Source organism: Kogia breviceps, chromosome 3 (genome assembly GCF_026419965.1).
Source record: "Kogia breviceps isolate mKogBre1 chromosome 3, mKogBre1 haplotype 1, whole genome shotgun sequence".
NCBI lineage: Eukaryota > Metazoa > Chordata > Mammalia > Artiodactyla > Physeteridae > Kogia > Kogia breviceps.
The window spans coordinates 101,962,587-101,981,751 of NC_081312.1; the positions used below are offsets into that span (position 1 = coordinate 101,962,587).

Sequence of the window (19,165 nt, forward strand, 5' to 3'; positions counted from 1 at the left end):
CTCAGCATGCAGTCAGTGTGTAGGATACCAGCAGCAAGCTGACAGAATCCTGAAACTCAAGCCATTACCAAATGGGTAATAAACATGTTCTTTTGCTACTCTGGGAATTAGCAGAACTGCCCTTCTCTTCTTATATCCTTCTTTCTCTTTAACATATCTGTATTCAGAAAAGGAAAGGAAATGTGATAGATAAGGTTTATAGAGCCGTTACCTCTCTGGACCTCAATGTCCTCAATCTGTTAAATGAGAAAATTATACTAGGTGATCAAGTAACCGAACACTAACATTTTTTTTTTTGTCCTAGCTTGTTTCCCCACATATTCCAGATAGCTTGCCTCATTCCGATACTAACATTTGGATAGTAAATCCAACTGGAAAAGTATCCCCAGCCAGGCACTACATGAATAACACTGAGTAAAAACCTGCTTTGAGACTTGTGATTTGGAGCTGGAGCAGAGGCAAAATCACCTGTAGAAGCTGCTCAGCAAGATAACTGCTTGCTTGCTCTATTTCCAGCATAGATCCTGCTTGGCAAAAGGACTTCATTTCCACTCCTTATCACTGCTGAGAACAAAGAGAAAAACCAGATGGCATGAGGCTATATGGCCTCTTGTACCCTCACTGTCATGCTCCAGTGAAATGCAACTGGTTGCTATACACCACAAGCCGCCATACCTGAGTTCCTGGCCAATGCCTAGCACATGTGGTTTGTAATATGTCTGTTAATGGCAATTCTGGAAAAATATGAGAGGAGGGAACTTTCACTTCTGTCATTAAACAAAGTGTGAACATTAAGCTGGGGAGATAGAGTATGTAGGAAGAAAAAATTCCCTCCTCTCCTGTTGTCTACTTTGGCAAATGTTTTCTTAGGCTCTTTTAGATCTGAGAATCTTTCCTGATTCTTATTGCTATTCGCTCCCTGTTAGCCACTTCACTCCAAGGCAGGCTGTAATCTCCCCAAGCTCAGGAATTTCAGGGAAATCACATGTGGCATGACCCAACCACCTCAGCTTCCAGAGAGTGACCAGTAAAGAAAGCTTATTTTGCCACTAAGGGCAGTAAAAAAGAGAGCAGTCAAAAGTGGATGGATGGTGTATGTATAAATGATTCACTCTGTTATAAAGCAGAAACTAACACACTACTGTAAAGCAATTATACTCCAATAAAGATGTTTAAAAAAAAACAAGAAGTGGATGGACAGCAGGATCTGAGTATACAACCAGACCTACTGGATGATAGCTGCCTTTGAAAAGCTTAAAACCTGGCAATTTAAATTAAGCCTGATTCTGAGCTAGGTTGTTTGCCTTAACATAGGTGATAAAAATCAAAGGAGTTCAGCAACTCACAGTGTCACTTAAGGAAACTACCTTAGTAAAGAGGCGTGCCTGCCAGAGTCTGATAGTGAAAGACAGAAATTAGTAGTCTTTCTTAACCTGACAACCTGCTTATTTCTTTTTTCTTCACATGGAAGCTTTTACACTCAGCAAAACCAAATACAACAGAGCCCTACTGATGTTTACAAAAATGCCATGCCATACCTGTGATTTTCCCCCATATGTAACTAAGCTGACTCCATAAATCTCCCTATAACTGCTACTAGCATTCAAGGTTTATATTCCCTATATTCAAGACTCCAAGACTTCAGATGATTATTATACTTATTAAAATGATTGATTCCTCCTTTAGCTCCTAAGATCATTTAACAACAGTAGTTTCAATCTGTAATCTAAGAAGCCCAGTTAATAATAAGTTTGGGGGGAAGGGACAGAGACAGGGAAGAGGTAGACCACCTGTCCTACAGCTGCCTCAGATGCCATGTTTGAAGAAAAGATCCAAATGCTAAAAGAAAAAACAAAACCACAAACTTAAAAATCACTGAGTTAACAGATTAGGCTATCATACACAGTGACCTACCTAATTACCAAGGCACTACACTGTCACATAAGCATTATGACTAGCCAACCCTCAATGACCAGGGCTAGCAGGAGATGAGGACAGTGTAGTAAACAAATGTAATTTATTGAAACCCTAATTTTAGCCAATGGTTTCAACTACTCAGCTCTATTTCTTACCCCAGCAAACAACCAGTGAAACAGAGTTGAACTTCTGGTAAAATCTATAGGCAGTAACAGGGAAGCCAAAGTGAAAATAGAGCCGACTATGTCAATCTAGATAGTCAGACTCTATGCCTTTAGTTGTTAATCATAACATACTTAACAGCTGATCAGATCCTGCCAGGTATAGGATATAAATGGACATGTAGAGAAATCAGCCCCCACCCCAACCTAGTGGTAGGTAGGATGGCCACAGTCTCTAAAAGACAATATAATGGGCCAACCACCATGCCCCTTGAGTTAATTCCTACTACAAGACTCTGACTCAGAATCTGGGTCATTCTGTTTCAAGTATTAAAAAAAAAAAAAAAAAAAAAAGGAAGAGCAGCCAGTAGGACATGGGGTTAACTTACCTGTGCAGAACTCCTTGCTCACATTGTGGGGCACTGTGATCCGACGATAGACAATGGGCTCTGACTCCAGAATGTTCTCATCATGGCGATACCGAGTAGGCCTCTCATTTGGGATGCCCCGGGAACGGGTACCACTTCTCCTCTCATAAGTATCAATCTCCTCAAACACAGCTGCTTTGTCAAAAAGGGCCAGGTTCCCTTCAAAATCAAAATCTGTATCTGGGATCTCCTCAATATCATCCCCAAAGCACTCGTCATCTTTATTCTTCATCTGGCCGTTTTTTAAGCCACTTTTCTTTGGAGTTGCCTGATTTGGGTGCCTGCTACTAGAAGACCCTGGAGAAAAAAACAGGGACTAAAGTCAGTGTGCCCACAGAAAGTGCTCAGTATAAGTGGAAAATACATTAGTCCTTTGTGGACAGTGTTACAGGAATCAATGTGAAAATGGTATAAGGTAAAGCTATTCCTAAATCACATTAAGTAGAAAAAATTACCACAAATCTCATGGAATAATAGATTTCATATATTACCCAACTAACAGTGAATATGAAATAAGCAGTACTCCTGGAAATCTTAAGCTCTGCTCTTCATAAGGGAATTGGTAATGACCCAGGCTTTTCTGACAACTGAATATATCAAAAAAGTGGAAGGGCAAGAATACAGCAGTCTCTTCCCACAGGTCTGGGTGGTTTGACTCTGAATGTCCAGCAGTTAATTAAGAGAGAAATAACCCCCAGAGTAAAAGAAGGCCAAGTCCTCATAACCTGAAGCTCATAGGAAGATCTTACTCAAGTGGCTCTGAATTCCATGCTTATCAAGCAAGCAATCTTCTGATTTTTTAACTCAGTCTCAGGCTAGACCCCAGTAGGAGGGAATCCCTGGGTTTAGACAAATTCCAGACCTTGAGCCAGATATACATCTACCACTATAAGTTGATATATTTTGATTTACAGGCCTGTTTTTAGATCTTTTGGTTAATGTGATCTCTTTTCTCAAAATTTTACCACTTCTGGGTAAGCAATTTCTGAACCATCAAATGATGACAAGGACCATATTGACCTGATCCTGTAGAGGGCACACCAAGATGCATATCAACACCACAGCAGTCACTCTCTGTCTCTGAAACTCTATTTGGCCACCACATATCAGTCAACTACTCCTCTAGCAGCCAAGGCAGAAGACCCCACAGAATTCTCCAAACCATCCCTTCCCAGAGAATCCTGAACTGAGTTTATAGTTTGATCCCCATCTGATCACCCTGAAAGGATGGACCAGGTGACTGGTATGGTAAATGGAACTGCCAGCATAGTCTGGATAAACATAGTGTACTTCCTTTTGTGAGAACAAGCTCCTCAATTATTGAAAATACTCAAGAAAAGGTTAGGATGATCATGAGCAAACCCCCTCACACATATCATCCCAACTATACTGCTCTAACTTTACTCACAGCAACTCCCTTCTATCCAATGGACCATAAGTCATGAGACCTAGAATCTATTTGCATGCTGTATAATCTTACACCTATCACCCAAATTCTCAATTTCCTTGTGTGTAAAACGATCACTGTGGTACCCCCAGCAGGGTTTCTAGTACATAGCAGTCAGTCAATAAATATTTGTTTAATGTTATCAATCAACATCAGCAAGATCAATTACAACAATTATTCTGAAAGATGTATACTATGCAAAATATAACTCATGTCTAAGTCTTCCTAATGCCAAATATTGGTATGGAAAAGGGCTATGCTGGCAGTTAGGATGAGATTTAGGCCTCTGAAAAAAACCTAAGACTGACCAAAATTATGAAGGGGAGAAAGAGTTGGCTGAGTCACCATAAACAGCTGAGATAACGAACCACTAAGAAGCTTGTCAAAATCTGGGTTATGTTCTAGTTCCGATAATTTGATAAAAACATTTAGTGAGAACATGCGTGTGCCATAGCCAGGTACCAGGAATATAGTACATAACCAAAACATGCTACCCAAAAGGGAAGGAGGAGAGATATATAAGCAATTAACTAAAATACAATATAATGAGAATTATAATAGAAGTTTATATAAAGTACTACAGAAACATGGATGAGAAACAGAGCTGGATTAGGAATGGGAGAGCAAGAATTGAAAATACAAGGTCAGGATAACACCATTAGCAATGTATGTAGGTGAGGGAAGAACTAGAGAAAAAGTCCAGTTTGCAGGATTATCAATGTACTGCCTCAATATTAAATCAATAGGGACTTCCCTGGTGGCACAGTGGTTAAGAATCCACCTGCTAAAGCAAGGGACACAGGTTCAAGCCCTGGTCTGGGAAGATCTCACATACCGCGAAGCAACTAAGCCCGTACGCCACAACTACTGAGCCTGCGCTCTAGAGCCCATGTGCCACAACTAATGAAGCCCATGCACCTAGAGCCCATGCTCCACAACAAGAGAAGCCACCGCAATGAGAAGACTGTGCATCGCAATGAAGAGTAGCCCCCGCTCACCACAACTAGAGAAAGCCCACGCACAGCAATGAAGACCCAACGCAGCCAAATAAATAAATTTATTTTAAAAAATAAAAAATATTAAATCAAGATTATTAGGAAATAGGTCTCTGGCCCAGTGGTCTCTCTCCAGTGGTTGTGTGCATACCCAGGAGTGCAAAGGATGATCCACTGGGATGCAGGGAGAAGATATTGAATATTTTATTTACTCTTTCTTTTAACTAAAAACAGGAAGAAATTAAGCCTTATGAACTTAATGTACAGATGGAAATTGGCACCCTTATGAGGTTTCATGCCACCCAATCACTGCCAGTATCTGAACTATCTGAGGAATGAATGATGTTCCATAACAATTAGTGTGTCCATGCAAGTGGATTTACATCAAAATTTTTAAATTGTGGTAAAACATACATAACATACAATTTACCATTTAAACCATTTTTAAGTGTACCATTCAATGACATTAAGTACATTCACACTGAGCAACTATATACATTTTTAACTACTAAAGCATATAGAAATGAGTAAGTGGCTTTAAAAGATTCCTATAAATAAGCTATGTATTGGGACTTCCGTGGCGGTCCAGTGGTTAAGACTCCATGCTTCTAATGTAGGGGGTGCAGGTTCAATCCCTGGTTGGAAAACTAAGACCCCACACGCTGTGCAGTGCAACCAAAAAAAAAAAAAAAAAAAAGGCAGCTATGTATTAAAGATAACACTAATAATGCAATTATAAGTGAACAAGAGAATGGCAGAGATAACACTTCCTCTATTTTTCTTATAGGCTTCTTTGACCAGACTGTTTAAAAAATTTAATCTAATCAGATCTAAGAAGACAGCCTCCCAAATTAAAAAGTAATCAACGTTATTACAAACATGAATCCATATGGACTACCACTGATTAACTTTACCCTAAGTGTATACTCTACATCATAGCCCTGGGGCCAAATCCAGCCCAAACACTGCCTGTTTCTGTAAATAAAGTTTTACTGGAACACAGTTACATTCATTTGTTTACATATTGTCTAAGGCTGCTTATGTGCTACAAAGACAAAGTTACAAACCACCCAATCCAAAAATGGGCAGAAGACCTAAACAGATATTTCTCCAAAGAAGATACAGACTGCCAACAAACACATGAAAGAATGCTCAACATCATTAATCATTAGAGAAATGCAAACCAAAATGACAATGAGATATCATCTCACACCAGTCAGAATGGCCATCATCAAAAAATCTAGAAACAATAAATGCTGAAGAGAGTGTGGAGAAAAGGGAACACTCTTGCACTGTTGGTGGGAATGTAAATTGATACAGCCACTATGGAGAACAGTATGGAGGTTCCTTAAAAAACTACAAATAGAACTACCATACGACCCCAGCAATCCCACTACTGGGCATATACCCTAAGAAAACCATAATTCAAAAAGAGTCATGTACCAAAATGTTCACTGCAGCTCTATTTACAATAGCCAGGACATGGAAGCAACCTAAGTGTCCATCAACAGATGAATGGATAAAGAAGATGTGGCACATATATACAATGGAATATTACTCAGCCATAAAAAGAAACAAAACTGAGTTATTTGTAGTGAGGTGGATGGACCTAGAGTCTGTCATACAGAGTGAAGTAAGTCAGAAGGAGAAAAATACCGCATGCTAACACATATATATGGAATCTAAGAAAAAAAAAATGTCATGAAGAGCCTAGGGGTAGGATGGGAATAAAACAGACCTACTAGAGCGTGGCCTTGAGGATATGGAGAGGGGGAAGGGTAAGCTGTGACGAGGTGAGAGAGTGGCATGGACATATATACACTACCAAACGTAGGGTGGATAGCTAGTGGGAAGCAGCCACATGGCACAGGGAGATCAGCTAGGTGGTTTGTGACCACCTAGAGGTGTGGGATACGGAAGGTGGGAGGGAGGGAGAAGCAAGAGGGAAGAGATATGGGAACATATGTATATGTATAACTGATTCACTTTGTTTTAAAGCAGAAACTAACACACCATTGTAAAGCAATTATACTCCAATAAAGATGTTAAAAAAAAAGAGACAAAGTTAAATGTTTGAAACAGAGACCTTATGGCCTGCAAGGCCTGAACTATTTAATATCTGATCCTTTACAGAAAAAGTTTGCTCAGTCTGCTCTACATCATGCTTCTCACAGGTATTCTCTCCAACTATGACCGCCATTAAAATTTTAAAAAAATTTTTTAATTAACTGAATGTAACCAGAATTCTTTGAATCTCTGTTCTATTCAGGGTGTTAAGTGTGTCACTTGTCATTCAGACCTGTCAGCCAATACTATGCCTGGTCCACCATAAGTAAACAAGAATCTCTGGTGAATTATGAAATCAAAACAGCCATACCAAAAAACAAAACAAAACAAAAAAACCCCAAACAACAAAAGCCTCTAAAGAGGTTAAAAAAAAAGACAACTTGAGACTATGAGACTATGAGAAGGAAAGGGAACCATCAAAAACTATAGGGCTTCCCTGGTGGCACAGTGGTTGAGAATCTGCCTGCTGATGCAGGGGACACGGGTTTGTGCCCCGGTCCGGGAAGATCCCACATGCTGCAGAGCGGCTGGGCCCGTGAGCCATGGCCACTGAGCCTGCGCGTCTGGAGCCTGTGCTCTGCAACGGGAGAGGCCACAACAGTGAGAGGCCCGTGTACTGCAAAAAAAACAAACAAACAACAACAAAAAAAAACAAAAAAAAAAACTATGCCAAATGTGTTGCGTGACTGAAAAGGACAGGAAGATGAAGTCAACAATGATACAAGAGGGAGTATGAGGCAAGGGCTTCACAGGAAAGCAGTTCAGTCATGTCCATTATGAACTGACAATGAACTATCCTGGACCTATCAAAATGACAGATGAAGACAAGCAGTTAATCAATGGTAGAGGAGACAGGGTAAAAGAAGCAAAACGGGAAATCATTTTTGGCTTGGCCACAGACTCTACAAACATAACTTACAAACCCACAGTTCTGACTTTAGAAAGTATCAAGTATTTTCTCATGCTCCCTCTGACTAAAAATCTTCCATTCATTCATTTGACAAAGATACACTAGGGATCAGCTATGTTCCAAATACTGTCAGGAAATCACACAGTGAAAAAAAATTTCCAAGAGGAAATACTGACACCATAGGTCAGCAAGAAAAAGGTAAGAGAATGTCAAGTAAATGAAAGGCAGGCTAAAATTCTCAGTTGTCTCTTATTCTTCCCTTTCCTCAAACAAACATTGGGAAGTCCTGGGTGAATAAGCTGTCTCAATACTTGGCTTATTCAGCCCAAAGGGCCTGGCTCTGTGTTAAACTGGCATTTGGCCACTAGGAGAGAAAAGCACTTCCTCTGGAAAAGATAAACAATGCTTCCCTGATTTCTTTACCTTTCAACTACAAGGGCCAAGTGTGTGTTAAGACTAGAGGCTGGCTGCCTTCCTGTGCCATTTTGCTGCCAGCCTGTGGCACAGAGGCCCTTTGGCCAGGACAACTTATAACAAACCCATTGTTGTGTAACACTCAGTGCCACTTATTTATTGGTTTTTGTCACACACATATTGTAAAGGGGAACTTTGTCCTGCACTTACAGCACGCTAAAGGGCACCTGAAGGTCAAATTAGAAATGTTTTAGTGCCAGACTCAATGGGCTTTGAGAGCAGGTTCCTGACGGTATCTGGTACCTTCTTTTCAACTCCCAAATTCCAGGCCCTGGTAATCAGTCAACTTCTTGGGCTCCAGTAGCAGCACCAGGGTTTTCAAGTCTGGTGGATATATGAAGCACATCCAAGGAGGTTAAGAAGTCACATTAGAACCTCAGAAGGACCATGAAAACTTAGCAAAAAATAACTTTAGGGCCTCAGATGGTGGGATCACTGTTACACTAAACAGACCATATAACCTCAGGAGGTTTCCCTCTGCTCTCTGGGACTGATGCTCCATTCATCCACTTGACAAATATTCTAAGTGGTCAGTTCAACGACCAAGGTCACAGGAACTACTCTTTATAACCACCCTCCCACCCCCCTTCTTTTACAACCTGAAAGAAGAGATTAAAATCTGCTTGTGCTAAATCTCTCATCAGTGTTGGATTAGGTAACTAGAACCAACAAATCCGTCAACAACTTATTACTAACTTTGAAAGAACAATTATAAGCCAGAATCATCGAGAGATTATATTCCTACAGCTTTATCTACTAGTCTCAACATCAATGTACATATATCAGAGAAAATTTGATTTACAGATCTCTAATAAGAAAAATACTTAATCTCCATTTCTCACTCATCATGAAACAAACATTAATAATCTACATTACAACTGTGGTGGGAAGAAACCAATCTACTTCCTTGGAATCCTTAAAATGCTACATAATTGCTAAGTCAGTCAATCTCCGGCAAACCTTTCTACTTATCTTACAGGGTTCATGGATCAGATAAATAAATGTAACTCTGTTTTCTATCACAAACCAATTCTGAGCCACATCACATCATCAAATTCCCAGGCCACAGACATCTTCCACACAAATCTGGATTCAAAAGAAATTCTCGAAAAGAGAGTCTAACAGTTTACTGCCCATGACCTTATTTACATGCACTTAAAATCTAGGAAAGGGGAACGGATCAAACAGCGAAAGCAGAAGAAGCATCAACCAGAGTACACTTTTTTTTTTTAATTAAAAAAAATTTTTTTAGTTTAATTTTATTTTTTGGCTGCGTTGGGTCTTTGTTGCTGCACGCGGGCTTTCTCTAGTTGCAGGGAGCGGGGGCTACTCTTTGTTACGGTGCATGGGCTTCTCATTGCAGTGGCTTCTCTTATTGTGGAGCACAGGCTCCAGGCGCGCGGGCTTCAGTAGTTGTGGTGCATGGGCTTAGTTGCTCCACAGCATGTGGGTTCCTCCCGGACCAGGGCTCGAACCTGTGTCCCCTGCATTGGCAAGGTGGATTCTTAACCAATGCACCACCAGTGAAGCCCAACGAGAGTACATTTTTGAGAGTGACCCCACTTTTTACTATATCAGAGTGACTTGTTAAAGATCAAATAAATTACTTGTTTTGAAGTTAACTGTACTCTTTCAAGAGAATTGCTATAATCGTTAGTAACAGGGGAAGAAAAGAGAAACAAACTGATAGTCTCACCATAAAACCCAGCAATCACATCCCCTAGGTATTTACCCAACTCACCTAAAAACTTATGTCCACATAAAACCTGCACACAAATATTTACAGCAGCTTTATTCATAATCACCAAAAGCTGGAAGCCACCAAGATGTCCTGATATATCCATACAATGGAATATTATTCAGCAATAAAAGGAAATGAGCTATCAAGCCACAAAAAGACATGGATGAATCTTAAATACATATCAAGTGAAAGAAGCTAGTCTGAAAAGGCTACATACTCTGTGATTTTAATTATGTGATATTCTGGAAAAGGCAAAACTACAGAGATGAAGGGTAAAAAGATCAGCAGTTGCTGGAGGAGGGGCGCAGCAGGCGGTCCCTGAGGAAAAAGGGGAAGGACTGAATAGGTGAAACACAGGGGATTCTGCAGAGTACTGTAATGAGAAATACAAGATACTATGTACTTGTTAAAACCCACAGAACTTTAGAGCACAAAGAGTGAGCCTTAATGCATGCAAATTTTTTTTAAAAATCACTGAGGTTGGAAGGTCCAAGGATGAAATGCTGAATGTAAGGAAACAATCTGTTACAAATACATGAAACAAGTCAGTGAAGGGGGTGGGAGTATGGATTAGGGTTAGTAATTCTGATACTGTATATTGGAATTGAATAATTTAAGTCAATGAATGGCAGATGGTATGGGTTTCTCACAGTTGGAGGGAGAGGTTACAGATAAGGAGGAGGCTAGAATGATCCATGTGGTAATGGATTAGACTTGGACACATCAGTAAGAACTTATATTTAGCTTAATATTATAGTAGTGAAGGTTACATATAGAAGTATTTACAGATAGGTGTACATACACTGGTTGAGTATACACATATATATTTTCCTGCTCTGTCAGCTGAAGGGCGACACCCAGTATCAATGAGCACATCTAGTGGCTAGACTGTGGTTTGTAATAACATTCTCCAGTAAAAGGAAACAGGGCTCCTTGGAGACATGGCTGATTCTAGGGATGGGGCAGCAAATATAAAAGATAAACCTGGAGCACCTTGTAGTGCCAGAAAGTAAGGAAGTACTGGGGGGAAAAAAAAAAACCCACCCACAACAATGGGAGCATGTCAAAGGTACACAGTAGCCAACTGGAAGAGCTCTCAGCATCCAAAGCTGAAACAATCTGAGTACCAAAATAAAGTGGTATTGAATTATAAGCCAAAGTATAAAATAAATACCTATAAGTCCATACTGATAAAAATAAATGATAAAAACAAATGAGAGAGAAGAGACAAATCTCTGGTGCAGAAGAATTCCAAGTAACTTATGTAGATACTCTGCATAAGTCTCCACTCCTTAGGTGTGGGCTGTACACAGTGACTTCAGAGGAGAACTCTGACACACACTACCTCAGCCAGGCAATCAGGGTCAACATCAAAAGTCATAAACCATGGTGACAGTACATACTCTTGATATGATGTGATGAAAATGACACTTTCTCTCTGTGGTCTTCCTCCCAAAAGCATATAACCCCAGTCTAATCATGAGAAAAACATCAAATACCAATTGAGGAATATTCTACAAAATAGCTGACCAGTGTTCATCAAAACTGTCTAGGTCATCAAAAACAATGAAAGTCTGAGAAATTGTCAGAGCCAAAAGACATGACTACTAAATGTAATGTGGTATGCTGGATGACAGCCTGTAACAAGGACATGAGGTAAAAACTATGGCAATCTGAATAAAATGTAGACTTTGGTTAATGTATCAACACTGGTTCATTAAATGGAACAAATGTATCATAGTAATGTTAAGATGTTAATAACGGGGAAAATATGTGTGAAAAAAGTAATTTACAAATTGCTAATGAAGATTATCTACAAGTACATGAGAGATGATAAACTGCTTGAACATTCAAACTTAACAAAGAGTCAATTCAATTTTTTGGTAAAGAAAAAAGGTTTTTTTTTGGTACGCGGACCTCTCACTGCCGTGGCCTCTCCCGTTGCAGAGCACAGGCTCCGGATGCGCAGGCCCAGCGGCCACGGCTCACGGGCCCAGCCGCTCCGCGGCCTGTGGGATCTTCCCGGACCGGGGCACGAACCCGCGCCCCCGCATCGGCAGGAGGACCCTCAACCACTGCACCACCAGGGAAGCCCTGTTATTATTATTTTTTTTTAAAGGGCAGGTACATCAACTTCGAAGCTCAGTACATTGGTTCTACCTTTCTATTTATTTAGAAAAAAGTTTTTTTTCCTTAAAGAGAAAATAAAGCAAAGTACAGAAGGTTGAAGTCTAAATGGAAAAAGTCATTTTGTATCCTATAATTCTACAGTTTTTCAAATGATACAGAAGAACTAACAACTCAATTTCAGTCTCAGATCTTCAATCATTGTCAATTCAGACAGTTATTTAAGAGTACTGAAGGAAAAGTGCTTTGAAATACCTTTTTTTTCCCTCAAAATTTCAATAGTTTAGTCACAGAATCAGGTATTTTTAAAACTTAAAAATGTGGGCTTCTTGGGCTTCCCTGGTGGCGCAGTGGTTGGGAGTCCGCCTGCCAATGCAGGGGGCACGGGTTCGTGCCCCGGTCCGGGAGGATCCCGCATGCCGCGGAGCGGCTGGGCCCGTGAGCCATGGCCGCTGAGCCTGCGCATCCGGAGCCTGTGCTCCGCAGCGGGAGAGGCCACAGCAGTGAGGGGCCCACGTACCGAAAAAAAAAAAAAAAAAAAAAAAGTGGGCTTCTGAAGGGCCACACAGATTCTAGTGAATCTTCTATAATTCACTATTATAACATTATTCTAGTAAATATTCAATATGTTAAAGAGCATACCTGATTGTAGTGAATTAACTACGGTTCTATAATGAGAAAATGACATTCAACAATTTGTCTTGGGCTTCCCTGGTGGCGCAGTGGTTGAGAGGCCGCCTGCCGATGCAGGGGACACGGGTTCGTGCCCCGGTTCGGGAAGATCCCACATGCCGCGGAGCGGCTGGGCCCGTGAGCCATGGCCGCTGAGCCTGCGCGTCCGGAGCCTGTGCTCCGCAACGGGAGAGGCCACAACAGTGAGAGGCCCGCATACAGGAAAAAAAAAAAAAAAAAAAAAAAAAACACAATTTGTCTTACCAAACAAAACTGGGCATTAACACACACCAGTGTATGTCCTCCTTGGTGTGCTGGCAGGAACAGTGAACACAGCAAATTTAAAACTGTCAGTCTGTCAGAAACTGTAAAATCACAGAGATGTCTAGGACCATCCCTTCCTCTCCTCTAACTGAGGATGGGAGTCAAAGTACAAAAAGAGAAGTTATTCAAGAATCCCCAGAACAGCTTTAGTGCAGGTTCAACCCAGACATCACTACTACCACCAGTCACCAGATTAAAAACAACATCACTTTTGTCTATGTGAACTCTAGGCAGATCACTGACTTTTTTGAAGGAAGGGAAGTGGTGGGAGAGGGCAGGGAGCTGGTGTGAGTCTCTAACAGCTCATTTCCTTTCCCTTTAATATTTTGAGGAACTAGCTCCGGAAGAAAAGAAACATGCTATATACTTTTGCGAAGCTCTGCCAGCATCCTTTTTTTTATTAGGGTAATAAATGACTTATTTAAAGAACAGAAGTGGATAAGTGGACAGGAAACATCAGGTTAAGAAGAAATATTAACTTGATCCAACTTACAAGAGTTGTGCCGACGACGGAAACTTTTGGACTGACTCAAGGACTCCATGTGCCTGTCCACATAGCTCTTTGAGCACTGCTGCTGGGGAGAGACGGCAACATCTTGGCTCTTCACATCTGTCCTCTTAGGGATGTTCTGAGGGGCACTGCTGGAAGAGGCTGGCTTCTTGACCAACTTGCCCGTGCCATTCTGATTGATACCTACTTGGCACCCAACACCAGAGGGCCCTAATTCTGTCTGATGAAGGTCTCCAAAATGTTGGTTTTCTCCAGGACCTGGTATCTCCAGAATTTTTAATTCCGTTATGTCACCTGCCCTGAAATATACAAAAGAGTCCAAGTCTCAAAACTATAATAGTGACAACAGAGATGAAACTGGGATCAATAGCAACCAGCTACACCTTTGCAGGGCTGCATTGCAATGAGTCATCAGAGGCAAAACCTAGAAAAGGTAGTAGAGCACTTAAAGACAAGGCTCAGCCACTGACATTAAACTGACACAGCACTGGCCTTTAAAGAGACCTACTGTTAAGGGGGAGTTGGGGGGGGGATGGACTGGGAGTTTGGGGTTAGGATATACAAACTATTACATATAGAATGTATGGACAAGGTCCTACTGTAAAGCACAGGGAACTATATTCAGTGTCGTGGGATAGACCGTAATGGAAAAGAATATTAAAAACAATGTATACATATGTATAACTGAGTCACTCTGCTGTACAGCAGAAATTAGCACAACATTGTAAATCAACTATACTTCAGTAAAAAATAAAGAGATCTATTGTTAATCACAAAACTATTATTAACATCTTAGATTTCTATACTGCTTAATAGTTTTTATTCATTCATTCACTCACCTGCTCATCCGATAGGTATACACAGAGTACTTACTATATGGTAAGCCCTGTACTAGGAGTGGGGTATATAGCTATGAAAAGCATTACATGCCCACAAAGAACTCACAGTCTGGTCAGCAGAAAATTCAAGTAGGTAATCAAAAGTGTTAAATACTATGACAGAGGTGTGTACAGGGGACTAGAGCTCCCCACAGCAAAATACATGTGAGTCTGGCAGAGATGGATGAAGCACTTAAGCTAAGTCTGGTGGGGGAAGGCAAATAAGAGTTGGTCAAGCAGAGTATGGTAGGGAGAGGGGCATCTTAGGCCAAGGCTCAGAGATTGAGAAAATGTGGGCCATCTGAGGACCTGCAAATGTCACAGTTTACTAAAGAGTAGAATGCTTATGGAGGGCCATTAGGAGCTAAGGCTGTGGAGGAAATTAGGGATCAGATCATAATTACACTGGATTTTCCTGGTGGCTGTAAGGAAGGTGGAGAAACTGGATGCAGGGTCACCAGTTAGGAGATGAGGCAAGAAATAAGAGGGGATGAACAGGGCAAGTGACAGTGCAAAGAGAGAGGGGAGGACAGAACCAAATAACATTTGGAATCCACAGAATTTGGTAACTAACTGAACGTGAGGATCAAGAGAAAGAATTTATTATGACTCCTAAGCTTCTAACTTGGGTGAAAGGTGTCGTTAGTCACTAATTAAGGGTACACCTTGGAAGGAAGAAATCTGCAGATAACATAATGAGCTCAGCTTTGAAAATCTTAAATTTAGGATATTCTGTGGGCTATCCACCTGGAAATGACCAGTAGACAATTAAATTAAAGTGTATGGAACTCAAATAATGGGTCTAAATTAAAGATTTGGGATCTCACTAATGTGTAAGAAGGTACCTATGAGACTGTCTAGAGAGAATACAGACTCAGAAAAGAACCAAAGATAGAACTTTGACTAACCCCATCTTAAAAAGTGAGAAGAAAAGGAATCGGCGGGGCTCGGGGGGCAGATGTATGAAGGAATGGAGGAATACATGGCAAGAAAACCCAAAGGGTAACACAGAAACTAAAAGAAGAGGTCATTCCAACAGTTAGGGCACATTTCAGTACGATTAGAATTGAGACATTCCACTGAATTTGGCACTTGGCAAAAGCTACTTCAGCAAAATGGTAAAGTTGGAAAAAAGACAATGGTGGAGTAGGGAGGGCCTAGAGGGACTAGGTCACAAAGGGAATGAAAGCAGACTACAGCTGACCCTTGAACAACACAGTCTGAACTATGCAGGTCCACTTATACATGGATTTTTTTTTTCCCACTAAACACATTCTATAGTATCACATGATCCATGGTTGGTTGAATCTGCAGAGACAGAACCATGGATACTGAGGGTCAAAATGTAAAGTTATACACAGATTGTCGATGGCGCAGGCGGTTGGTGCCCTAACCTCCTCATTTTTCAAGGGTCAACTGTATTTTGCTCTGAAAAGAATTGTGGGGCTTCCCTGGTGGCGCAGTGGTTGAGAGTCTGCCTGCCGATGCAGGGGACACGGGTTCGTGCCCCGGTCCGGGAAGATCCCACATGCCGCGGAGTGGCTGGGCCCGTGAGCCATGGCCGCTGAGCCTGTGCGTCCGGAGCCTGTGCGTCCAGAGCCTGTGCTCCGCAACAGGAGAGGCCACAACGGTGAGAGGCCCGCGTACCACAAAAAAAAAAAAAAAAAAAAAAAAAGAATTGTGAGTACAAAGAGAAGGGAAATTACAGGGCAATACCTAGTGGCAAATGCAAGGTGGGGGGCGCAAGGGGGTAGTGTTTTTACTATGGGGGAGGCCTGGGAATGTTAGAAAGCAAAGAGAAAAGAGACAGTATAAAGGTTGCAAGTGAGGACACAAAAGAAAAGGAGTAGGGCCTCAAAAGAGATAGAAAAGGATAGCACATAAAGCATACGTGCGATAAGGTTAGCCCTGAACACAAAGGATATTTCTTCCATGAAGACTTCAGAGGAGATAAGCAATTGAGTTATTTGTAGTGAGGTGGATGGACCTAGAGTCTGTCATACAGAGTGAAGTAAGTCAGAAAGAGAAAGACAAATACCGTATGCTAACACATATATATGGAATCTAAGAAAAAGGAAATGTCACGAAGAACCTAGGGGTAAGACGGGAATAAAGACACAGACCTACTAGAGAATGGACTTGAGGATATGGAGAGGGGGAAGGGTAAGCTGTGACAAAGTGGCATGGACATATACACACTACCAAACGTAGGGTGGATAGCTAGTGGGAAGCAGCCACATGGCACAGGGAGATCAGCTAGGTGGTTTGTGACCACCTAGAGGTGTGGGATACGGAAGGTGGGAGGGAGGGAGATGCAAGAGGGAAAAGATATGGGATCATATGTATAACTGACCCACTTTGTTATAAAGCAGAAACTAACACACCATTATAAAGCAATTGTACTCCAATAAAGATGTTTAAAAAAATTGAAAAAAAAAAAGAATGGATACACCTACAGAAAAGGTTACATGTGGGTGTTGTTTAGGAAGTCAAGGAAGCTCTTGCCAGACAGTCTCTTTTAAAAAAAAAAAACATAAGAAAGGGAGGTTTCTGTCAAACTTGTGAAAAGAGGGATGTGGAGACATCTAAGGTTGAGATCTGTTAGCAAACACTAAGAAAAATACATTCCTGTAGCTAAGAACTTCAGCTACTGGCTACAGTGTGCCTCTGGAGATAAATCATAATATAAATCTACAAAGAGAGATAGTTACATGGTGGGGCGGGGGGATCAATAAAGACCTTAGATGCGAGAAAGCACGAATAATACAAAACTGAGAAAGGAAATCTGAAACCAGAAAACAGAAATATTATTCTGAATTTGACGCATTTAAATATAATATTGCATGTCTGACAGAGATAAGAAAAATGTTTCACAAACCCTGAATCATTAGCTGAAAGCTAATTACGACACAAAGTCTCTGCTGAAACAGTAGAACTATAGATCTAAGACTGCAAAATCTCACCCCTGATAAGACTCTACTCAAAAGTAGCCCTATGCAAGAGAATATTGGCAATGAGACCTAGGTCAAGCTCCACAGATCACCAGACTGGATTTGGAAGAATCAGGATACTCACCTGAAAGTGACTTCTGGCACAAGGCACTTCACTCCATTGTGGAAAGGCCGGGTGAGAGAAATGGTCTGGCTGACCTGATCCACTGCTGATACTCTTCCCTGATAGACACCCAAGCTATCTCCACAGTTGATGGACACAATACTGCCCAGCCAATCCGTAGCCATGTTTCAGATGTGAGACCACTGTGGAGAGAAGGAACAATGCAGTGTACCTTGAGAAACAGATAAATCTTTAATAAAATTCACCAAACATTTTATCAGGTCTGTACCAGGTGTTGCTTAATATATATTCTATCATATCCTTAATTAAGATTAATAAAGCATAAAAAATAAAGCTTTTTTTTTAGTAGGAGTAAGCATACTAATGAATAAGCAATACCATTATATATAGAGATCTTATAACTGCTTTAAACCACATGCACTGGATAAATATTTACCTGGACATCAAATCACAAAAACTATCACCTGTTTATAACATTACATTTTAATATATCTGCCAGCAGAATGTTTTCAAAGAGAGTAAGAAATAATATATATAAAAAATAATGTTGGTAATGTCACAGTAGCTCATATCGGACTAACCCTCTTGCTGATGACAATGAAAAATTGTGGACAAAATTTTTTTTAAAAAAGCTGACTGGGGCTTCCCTGGTGGCGCAGTGGTTGAGAATCCGCCTGCCGATGCAGGAGACACGGGTTCGTGCCCTGGTCCGGGAAGATCCCACATGCCGCGGAGCAACTAAGCCCGTGAGCCATGGCTGCTAGGCCTGCGCGTCCGGAGCCTGTGCTCCGCAACGGGAGAGGCCACAACAGTGAGAGGCCCGCATACCGCAAAAAAAAAATAAATAAAAATAAATAAAAAAGCTGACTGAAGGCATTAGAGAACACTACACCTAACTACAGAATAACATTCTTTTCAAGTTCACCAACACGTGCTGGGCCTTAAACTAGTATCAATTCATTTCAAAGGACTGAAATCAGACAGAGTATGCTCTTTGTCCATAACAGAATTAAATCTGAAGTTGATAACAAGATATTTCAAATATCCCAAAATATCTGGAAATTAAGCAAGACATTTCTAAATAAGCTATGGGTCAAAGAAGAAATCAAAAGGGCAGTTAGAAAACAGTTCAAATTCGGGACTTCCCTGGCAGTCCAGTGGTTAAGACTCCGCGCTTCCACTTCAGGGGGAGCGGGTTCGATCCCTGGTTGGGGAACTAAGATCCTGTATGCCATGCCACATGGCCAAAAAACAGAAAACAGTTCAAACTCAATGAAAATGAAAATAGAACATATCAACATTTATATGCACTTAAAATAGTGTTTGAAGGGAAATTTATATATTTATCTATTTCTAATATGAATGCTTATATTAGAAAAGATGAAAGGTTTAAAACCAATGATTGGGCTTTCCTGGTGGCGCAGTTGTTAAGAATCCA

At 40.9% G+C, this 19,165-nt stretch overlaps 1 protein-coding gene across 4 annotated transcripts in view; it reads right to left on the minus strand.

The window, feature by feature from the left end:
* EDC3 (enhancer of mRNA decapping 3) overlaps positions 1-19,165 on the minus strand; it is a 56,178-nt gene that overhangs the window by 20,875 nt on the left and 16,138 nt on the right. For all 4 annotated transcript variants that reach the window (XR_010839717.1, XR_010839718.1, XM_067029354.1 and 1 more), the window contains 3 exons: positions 17,728-17,909; positions 13,757-14,073; positions 2,468-2,803 (listed from right to left, as the gene is read on the minus strand). Coding sequence is in view for 2 of the 4 variants with exons in the window: in XM_067029354.1 (XP_066885455.1) it covers positions 2,468-2,803; positions 13,757-14,073; positions 17,728-17,891 (817 nt within the window). In the remaining 2 variants the exon portion in view is untranslated. The remainder of the gene's footprint in view (positions 1-2,467; positions 2,804-13,756; positions 14,074-17,727; positions 17,910-19,165) is intronic.